Below are 10,115 nucleotides of genomic sequence, written 5' to 3'. Positions count from 1 at the left end.
ACAGAATGCCGGGTTATTAGAACAAAATGTTCTTGCATTGAGAGAGAACTTGAGTAGAAGCCCAATGTCTATCTGTTACCTTAATACTTAACATATAAATATATGTACATAGATCTATTTCCCTATCGTTATATATAAATATGTTTACATATGTACATGCCTGTAGTTAGACCTCCATCAATGCCCTTTGCCTCCTAGTTCTTTCCTCTATATCCTTTTACTTTCCTCTTGTCGGCCTTCATTCATGCTTCAGAAATTCCTCTCGGCTACATTGCCCTTGATCAAGCCCCACCAGCCATCCTACACCCTCTTCATCATTGATTTTAGATAACTTGTTGTTCCCTTGTCCCTGGGTTTGTTAACACCCACTTCTTTTCCCCTGCCCCCCCCTTTCTTGTGTCCCCCCGGAATCATCGTTCCATTGTTTTCTCCTCTGGATTGTTTATCTCGCCTATCGTATATAGATAGACATGCAGAGACAATAATAAGAACAAAAACAAGACAAGATCCATCTGCCATAAACAATGATAGCACTTGTTCTATGTCCTCTTCTGAATCCGTCCTGAATATCTGGCAGCTCTTTGTCAGTGTACTGCTGTAACCACTGTTGGATGATCTTCAGCTAAATTTTACTTGTATATGACATTGATGTTACTGTTCTATAATTTGCAGATTCTTTTGGGTCACTTTTGTGTGTGTGTGTGGAATGGGCACAAATATGGATTTCTCCCGTCAGTTCCAGATGGTTACATAATCTTGTGTCAACTTGAGGGTCTTAAGAGTGAAGGGTGGAGTCTAGCCTGTCAACCCAACCACACCCTGATGATGCCTCTTGATGGATGTGACCTTCTCATGAGGATTCTGGGAAATTCTCATGAGAATTCTCTCTCTCTGCCTTTGTCTTCCTGCATTTCTGTTGACAAGTCACGCAGAGACATGCGGAGCCCTGCAAGAACCCCTTTCTCTCTGCTTCACTTTCCTGTTAAAGAGCCACACTTGGAGAGCTGGAAGAGCCACGTGGCGCCTGTACACATGATGAGATGCTTCCACTGACACTGAATCCACAAGACTTTTTACCCCCCTGGCCTGTGATTCAGCCTCATGACATGTGCTGTGTGAGTCTGAGAGGACTTTATAGACTAATATCAAACATATGGACTGATATTGGACATATGGACTTGATCTGGACTGGCCTGGGATGTTTTCTCAATGTACAATTGCTCTTTGATATAAAGCTGTCTCACACACATACGCGTGTCTTTGGATTTGTTTCTCTGGTCAACCTGGACTAACACAACTGGATTTCCTTGTATGTGGATAGGTATTATCTTCTCATAGGCAGTTTTGTACTTAAATATAGATCTTGAAATGCCCTTTTTGGCGATAAATGTGATGCCTTTCCTCTTGAGTCTGTCATTTCTAGCATAGTAAATCATATGCTTTTCTGATTCAAAATGGTTAATATCAGCCCATTTCAGCTAACTAATGCCTAAAATGTGGAATTTTATGAGTTCAATTTCATTTTCGATGTCTTCCAATTTTTCTGTGAAATTCATACTTCACACATTCCAAGGTTTAATTAATAACAGATGTTTGCAATGAATCCTTCTCATTTTGAATTGTGCTCCATCAGCAAAAGAAGGTCTCAAAGACTTTACTTCCAAAGTGTTTACTGCATTCATGTCATTGTGGCTGACTGCTTGGAGAAGGCAGATCTTTCTGCGTTATAGTTTGAGTTTCTTCTGATCGGGGCGGCTCATCTTCTGGCACTGTCTCTAACAGTGTTCTGCTTCTCTTCATGAGGTTTTCAGTATCTGATAGTGTTCCTTTGCGATCTAGAACATTTTCGGTGGATAGCCTAGTCCTTCATAATCTGTTCTTATCGGAAAGCTCTGCTGAAATTTCTTCACTTTGGGTGACCCTGCTGGTATTTGAAATATTAGTGACATTGACTCCAGCATCGTAGCAACACTCACACCATCACAGTATGACAAACTGATGTACAGGGGGTGGCATATTTAAGAATCATTAAAGGTATGCCTAAATACCAAGTCACATATTCACTTAAAGAGAAGACCAACTGCTATGGAGTTGCTTCGGATTCCCAGTGATCCTGTAGGACAGTGGAACTCATCAGTAGGGTTTCCGAGACTATAAATCTTTTTCTAAAATAACAAATCCACATTTTTATTTATGTACTTTTCAATAAGTTTAAATCCTTGAGGGATACAACAGATGGTAGTTACGTAATTTCACGTCAACTTGACGATATATAAACGTGTAGGGCTGGAATTTAGCCTGGCAATGAGGTCTCAGCCTGATGACAGCATTTGGAGGGCTGACTGAGATATGTAGCTCTCTGGAGGTCAGCCCTTCTCTTTCTCTCTCTGCCTTCACCTTCCACCTTGCTGGCCACCCTGAGCGCTAACCAAGCCCTGCCATTATTTCCACCAGCTCCTGATCTTCCTGCATTCTGCGTCATTATATCTGGCTCTGTGTGTCTGAAGAGGGACATATGTACTAGTATCGAACTTATGGACTTCAGTTGGACTGGGCTGGGATCCATTCTTGATATGAAGCTGGATTTGTTTCTGTAGTCAACCTGGCCTAACACACAGTATCGCATACATTTTGTGTTCAATGGCCTTAACAGGTAGATTGCTGTAGAATTTGGCTCAAAGCACACTACTGACAGAAAAAAAAATTGAATGTCAGAAGAGATTCTGAAACTTGCTCTTAATCATAGAGTAGCTAAAGAAAATAGAAGAAATGATGAAGTCAAAGAGCTGAATAGAAAACTTCAAAGGGCAGCTCAAGAAGACAAAACCAAATATTCTAATGAAATGTGCAAAGACCTAGAATTAGAAAACCAAAAGTAAAGAACATGCTCAGCATGTCTCAAACTGAAAAATCCCAAGGAACAATTGCAGCCTTGAGCTGAAATCTTGAAAGATTCGATGCACAAAGTATAGAATGATACAGGAAGCAAGGATTAGGCTTTGAACTTCTGCTACATCCCCATACCTCTAGTTGCACATATATTTGTATTGTAGTGATCGATCACTTGTTGGTTACCTTACATTGTTTTCTCCTTGCTGCTTGCGTTCCTCCCCAGACTGGGTATCTACTCCCTGAATACCAGGCGCAAAGCACGTGCTAAGTCTATGCTTGCTTGCCAGTCAGTTATGGGAAGTCTCAATGTTTAACTAAAGGGAAGTCCAGGGAAGAGGTTTTTAATGAAGGGGATTCCTGACCACGCACACACCCAGTGACTCTTCCACGCCAGTGACGTTCAGGATGTGGTACAAAGCAGGTTTTGAACTAACTGTGTTCCTGGCACTCACTGCTCTGCACGAATTTGAGGACCTTCTCAGCCACTCGGGCCTCTCCTTTGGGCGTGTGGCCTGAGAACTTAATGGGGGGAGCCCCGAGGGATGTTAATCAGACCACAGAACCTTGGACCAGGACAGGGGCACAGCGTTCGACCATTGTCCCGTCGGGTGCCATCCGAGACACACGCGGAGGGGGCCGACTCATGGGGACCAACCTCCATGTCACTCAAGGTGGTTTCTTGAACGTGTTGGTGAACCCCCGGCTGCGAAGCGTCACCTTCAGAGATGACAAATGGACAGAAAGAGGGCACTGTGAGGCCGAGAAGCTGCCCAAACGTTCCCTCCTTGCTTGATTCGTGCAGCATGTGAATGAAGCTGCTGCCTTCCAGTCGGTCTCCGCCTCACCAAGACCCTATCAGACAGAGTGGAGCTGCCCAATCGGGTTTCCAAGGCTGGCATCTCTAGGGAAGCCGAGTGCCTCATTGTTTTCCCAGAGAGTGGCCGGTGGATTTGACCCGCTGGACCTTTTGGTTAGCAGCCAAGTGCTTTGGCAGCCTTTCTGTGGGTGAAGCAGAAAGAAAGCAAAGCACATATGGGACATGAAAACACAGCCGCCCCCCGCCCCCCCAGCCCCCTGTGTGGTGCAGTGTGGAGAATTCCTTCGGAGGCTTTGGTGGGGGCTTAGATGACGCGCATAAAACGCTTGCTGCTTTCAGCTGGCTCATCTTTTGGGGTGTTTTGAAATCGTGTTGCCGTTGGCTCTAACCTTCGAAGCACAATGTGACAGAAGAAACAAGCCCAGCAAATAGCATCGCAAGTAGAGGAAGGCATCCGTCTTTGCGCACGTGCAGGGCTTTGCATGCGAGGATGAAAAGGGGCAGCTGTTTGGGGTGTGGACTTGAAACAAAGGACAAGGAGAATCTGCAGGAGTCCCTTGCCTGGCCCGGTCACAGCATTCCAGAGCCCACAGGGTGCAGGGATGCCTCAGCAAGTTGCTGGAGCTGCCTGGGAAGAGGGCCAGACACCAGCCTTCCTGCCCAGGAGCCTGGCGAGGAGGGGAGGGAGGCAGACCTGGCTCTCCACCTCCGATGGTTCTGAGACCCGTCTGCTGATGATTTCTTCCTTGCTGCTGTCCCTGCCTTGGACGGCTTTGCTGTAAGAAGTGAAAGGAGGTGAACATCGTCAACATTCGTGCGGAATGAGTGATTTGCTCTCCCGTAAGCAATCTAAATGAACACGTGGTTGGATGACTTAAAACTGACCAGAACCCCAAGGAGGTGCCATCACACCCTACTACTCTAGCCAAGCTTTAGGAGCCCTGGTGGCATAGTGGGTTATGCATGGGGCTGCTAACCACAAAGTCAGCAGTTCGAAACCACCAGGGGCTCCACAGGAGAAAGATGTGAGATGTTCTAAGTCTGCAGAGAGTTACAGTTTCAGAAACCCACTGGGACAGTTTTACTCTGTTCCATAAGGTCGTTGTGCCTTGAAATTGACTGGATGGCAGTGAACAATGAATACTTCGTTGGTAATGTACCCACCACAGCTGTGCCCAACATCTTAAAATCACGATGCCAAGTGAAAAGAGGTGCCAGCGGGAACATACAGTGCACATTTACAAGCAGATTAGAAAACAGGCAAAAGCAAACTTGCTGTGGACTATGGACATAGCTGGAAAACACTAAACGTAAAGAAAAGGTGATTACAAAAACCAGGACATCCATTGCCCTCCGGGAAGGAAGGAGGAGGCTGCCCTTGGTTAGAAACACTAGGCCAGCCGGTGGTGGCAGGGGTGGCTCGTTGGTTGCTTTGCCCCTGTTTTAAACCGGAAGCGGGGGCAGGTTGAACCAGTAAACTCTAGCTGCACCGGCTTTCAGGGGCAAAGAAAGCTCAGATTTCATTGTGCTTACAAACTGATTTGCAGTGACTAATTTCACCTGGGTTTTACCATGTCTTTGTTTTCCTGGTTTTCGCCACGTCAAAGATGTGGGATGGTTTTCACCATCAGTAAATAAGCACAATGAAGGCCGTGCACGCCTTGCTGACTGAGTCATCTGTCCCTGACTGTAGGTCTATGGGTTTTTGTGTGTGTGTGTGTGTGTGTACGGTCTTGTATATTTTAGCACATTCTCTATGCCCCAAACTAGAAGTCATGTGATTCTTAAACATGAAGTTTCTTAATTGTATGTAACTTGTTTGTGCTCCTTGTGAATGGCTTCTTTTAAAAATTCTTCCAACTCCACCCTCATTCCATGTGTTCCCTGAATGCATGAATGACCTGGTCCAGCATCTTTTATTTTAAGCGACCCTCTTGGCCTCAGCAAGCCCTCAGCATGATAAACCCCAAGAGTACTGTGCCAAGACCGGTGAGCTGGAAGAGCTGCTATTTCCATCAGTCTTTTAATTAAGCCAGAGCAAAGCAGATGAACGGGATTTTATGGAATGAATCATAACCAGGGATGGATCTTTGATTTACCAATATGATCCAGAGCAAGGACCAAGTAAAACAGTGGCGTCAGCAAGGAGCTGGCGGGCCAAGTTCAAGGCCAGAGAGGTCAGCTTGGAAGATTATAGCAACTGCATTGTTATTTAATCCCAAAGTGGTAATCCTTATAGATTTTTCTCAAAGGACACAGATGATCGTGGGACCTATTAGACAATGTCAGAAAATGGAAACCCGCATCAGGCCAGAAAGGGCCAGGATAATGGCGTGGAGGACTGTGGTCCCCCCATCATGACAGGGTACCCTGTCCTCTTCCAGGCTCGCAAGGGCCTTCCTGTGAGTTTCATTTGGAGACCTTACCCCATCTGCCCTCCAGCCCCGGTCTTGCCCCTTCAAACATTGTTTTGTTCCCAATACTCGGGGCACAACTCGAGCTCTCGAGGCTCCTGTGACGTGGTGCGAAAAGAAGAGCTAGATCCTTCACAGGAGGCTCAGCGATGGGGACCCTGCCTTCTGAAGGGTGTTAACCCAGAGGGAGATGCCATCGCATCACCTTTTGATTTGGGGGTTGTTTGTGTGTGTGTGTGTGTGTGTGTGTGTGTGTGTGTGTGTGTGAGAGAGAGAGAGAGAGAGAGAGAGAGAGAGAGAGAGAGATAAAGGTTTCTGTGATTTCATAGCAGTCTTTTTGGACTTACCCCCATTCTTCTGAAACACCCCATTGCAAACCCCATGGGGCGTGGTTCTATTCTGACACACAACAGGGGCCCCCTGAGTCCGAGGGACTCGGGCTGGTTTCCAGGAAGAGGGACAGCAGAAAGAGTGCTCACGTCCAGAGGAGGGACCCAAGGGCAGGGTGACTCCCCCTGTGACCACAGGTCTGGATGAAGCTGTGGCTTGAAGGGGGGAGGGGAAGATGAAGGTTTCCCCCCAAACGCATCCACCCTCTTAAGTGGGGTAGCAAGTAGCCCTTTCAAGGAGATGGCAAAGGCTCTGCCCTATAGCCCAGGCTAAAGCCACCCACGCCATCTGTGGGAGCCTGTCGTCAGACCCTTGGGTGTGGGCAGAAGTGAGGGTTCCCAGGAGAGCTCTCCTCTGGCCTGGCTCAGAGGCAGCCGGCCTTCAGGCCCAGATGCCCTCTCACCCCAGGCCAGGAGCTGGCTGTGTCCCCCAAAGGCCTATCTGTGGAAGGAAGCACTCAGGGAACCAGAGTTGGAGCCGCAGAGTCCACGGTCACTCGTGAAGATGGAGCAGGCAAGAACACCATGTCTGACAGCGAGTGTCCAAGTTGGAAACATCCTCACGTGGGGTGTGACCTTGCAGTGAGCTGATACCGCGCACACCCCTCCTGGGCCCAAACGGGGTTTGGGGGAGAGAGAAGAGGCTGGGAAAGATTGTGGGCAGCTAAACAGATGCCAACCTAGCTAGGCACTGGCCTTGAAGTTGCAACGACTTGCCCTTGTTTTGCGAGTGTAGGGCCTCACCTTTGCAGACAAGCCCAGCCTCCGGGGCTGTATTTCGTGGCAGAAGCTCCGTTCCTCACAGACTCCACAGCCAGACTAGGCCGGCCTTGTGGGCAGGCACAGCCAGAAAAGCTGCTTCCTGTTTTATTCCATCGCCTAAAGACCCCCCACCCCCACCCCCACCCCCACATCGATCCACCATTCCCAAGACCTGCAGTTCTCAACCTGTGGTCTCGACCCCTTTGGGGGTCCAATGACCCTTTCACAGGGGTCACCCCATTCATAACAGTAGCAAAATGACAGTGATGAAGTAGCAACGAAAATCATTTTATGGTTGGGGGTCACCACAACATGAGGAGCTGTGTGAAAGGGTCACAGCATTAGGAAGGTTGAGAACCGCTGCCCAAGACCTTCTGATTCCTGGCCCTCCTTCGCTCCTGCAGCCAAGTCCGGGAGCTGTGTGCTCCTGGGGCAGAGGTAGAAAGCAGCGGTAGTTGGTCCTTAGGGAGAAAGGCCCTTTGGGGTGTGGAAAACGGGAAGTGGTATTTGACCGTTTCACAACTTCCTTCTCTTCCCAAGATCGCTTCTCTGCCATGGCTTTGTCTACAAAATTCTATCCGCGTGCTGATTTGCGAGAGGCTACTCGAGGGTCCGGCTTGACGGAAGTCAGCTTGAACGTGGTGGTAACTGAAATTGCCTTTCCAACAACTTGCCTTTGCCCTTCCTTTAGGAGGGAGCAGTGTCCCCCGGTGATGTGGACCTGGTCATGTCTGACGGACTGGGCATGCGGTATGCATTCATGGGGCCCCTGGAGACGATGCACCTCAACGCAGATGGTAAGGTTTCTTCCCTGTGGGGCTCAGATGGGGCACAGCGTTCCATGGATGTGAAGACGGCCTGGGTTCACTTCTCCATATTGGTGCATGGGAAGAATCCCATCGGTAACTCTAGGACCCAGACTCAGGCTGGCAGGGCAACCAGTCCGGGGGCAGAGAGGCCAGGTGTGGGACAGAACCGGGCAGACCACCCAGCCTGGTGTGGAGCAGCTGCATTATCCGGAAGAGGAGGACAACATTGCTTAGAGAGGCATGGAAGAGGCTCTGCTGAACTGGGGGCTTGATCCCTGAACCTCTACTGGCTGTATGAGCGGACTTCAAAAAGTTCACGGGGGGAAAAAAATCCATTTTCTTTTCATTCCATTTCGCCACAAACTCTTTGAAGCCCCAGTGTCCCTTCTGCCTGCGGATTCACGCCTTCTAAGTGGTGAACTGCTGGCTGTGAGTTTCCCATTGAGGCAGCTGAGGGAGAAATGAGGGGCATGTTTCCAAGGAGCTTGGAAGGTTCCCCAGGAGCAGTGCACCTCAAAGGGCTTGGGAGAAGGGGGTTCTGAGTCCGTGATCTGGTAAGGCAAAGAGAAAGATAAGAATGGGAAACTTCCCAGAATGAAACTCTGTCAGCTCAGTTCTCAGGGATCCAAAAGAAAACCTCATGTTTGAAAAGCAGACGCACAATACAACCTCTGTCAAATTAAGACAAAACAAACCACCAAACCAAAGAACCTGGACGGGTGCATGACATAAGGGTTAACCTCTGGGTGGTAAAATCGCGAGGACCCTTCATTTTCTGTGCTGCCATACATTTCTGCAGTAAGTGTCCCTTTATTATTTTCATTAATATCGTTAAGTTTGGAATGGATGCAGGCCAGAGAAAGGGACTGTGGTATTTGTTCCAGAACCCATGTTTAAGAGGAGCTCTGGAAGCACAAATCATTAAAACACTTGACTGCTAACCCAAAGGATAGCGGTTCAAATCCACCCAGCAGCTCTGAGGGAGAAAGACTTAGCAATTTGTTCCTCTAAGATGGCAATCAAAGAAAACCCCCCAAAAGAGTTCTACATGGGGCCACGTAGGGTCATCATGAGTCAAGACCAACAGCAAAAACTGATCATGGAGACGTTAACTCAAAAGAAGGAGGCCAGTGTATATGGGTTTGTGGGGCGGGGGTGGGGGGGAATGTGTCTGTGTTGTGAGTCTATCTGTCGATGTCTTTTGTGGGGGTGGAAGCAGCAGGAATAACTGGAAATGGCAGCAAGCGGTTTTGAGTCATCGCAGCCCAATGTCCCACAGAACAAAACACCACCCGGTCCTGCCCCCTCCTCACAATTGTTCTTACCGCTGAGCCCATTGTTGGGTAGTTATTAACCTTGATTGCAATCTTTAGAGGAACAAATTGCTAAGTCTTTCTCCCTTGGAGCTGCTGGGTGGGTTTGAACCAATAACCTTTGGGTTAGCAGTGCAGAAAAAACTTTCTAGCAACTGACGGTGATGTCCAAGGAGAGACCCACACTGTGGATGGTTGACTTGACAAGATGGTGGCAGTGGTGGATCACGGGCCCAGGAGGTTTGGTGAAGATGCTGTATTGCTCTAGGAAATTGGAGTGGATGACCTCTTGGAGTTGGCTTGATTTTGATTCCATAATTCCATGACTTTGGGACAATAGTTTGGTCAAGTTTTATCAGAGCAATTAATGACATCGAGTTTGGGGTTTGAGGTCATTTTGCTAGACACATTCAAACATGTCACAAGGGCACATATCTCTTGACTTGACTTTTCCTTAAGGTCAAGCATTTGCTAAGAGGAGCTGAAGGAAGGGGTGAAGGGGTCTCTCCCAGTACTCGTATGTGAGTTTTGAGGCTGAACGGCCAGTTGTGCATAGGAGAATATTATCCATAAGATGTCTGCATGAAAAATGTGAAGCAAGAGTTTTGAGGGCTCATTAAAACAAAGTCCTGGGTGATTCTGAATATTTAAAGAACCAGAACTGCAAAAGTGAACAGATGTAAGCATCTGACATGTGCACGGACACTCCCTGATCACCT

The 10,115-nt window shown here is 48.0% G+C and overlaps 1 protein-coding gene across 1 annotated transcript in view; it reads left to right on the top strand.

The window, feature by feature from the left end:
• The window catches only part of CRYL1 (crystallin lambda 1), a 167,565-nt gene extending 159,195 nt beyond the window's left edge, over positions 1-8,370 (top strand). The window contains exon 6 of the mRNA XM_030886613.2: positions 7,966-8,370. Within this exon, the coding sequence (XP_030742473.2) occupies positions 7,966-8,355 (390 nt within the window). The 3' untranslated portion in view covers positions 8,356-8,370. The remainder of the gene's footprint in view (positions 1-7,965) is intronic.
• The last annotated feature ends 1,745 nt before the right edge of the window (positions 8,371-10,115 follow it).

This window comes from Echinops telfairi, unplaced genomic scaffold (genome assembly GCF_000313985.2).
Source record: "Echinops telfairi isolate 266 unplaced genomic scaffold, ASM31398v2 ScPeMD7_2565;HRSCAF=3150, whole genome shotgun sequence".
Lineage (NCBI taxonomy): Eukaryota > Metazoa > Chordata > Mammalia > Afrosoricida > Tenrecidae > Echinops > Echinops telfairi.
Note: the sequence above shows the minus strand (reverse complement) of the source record. Positions and strands in the feature narration are given on the sequence as shown.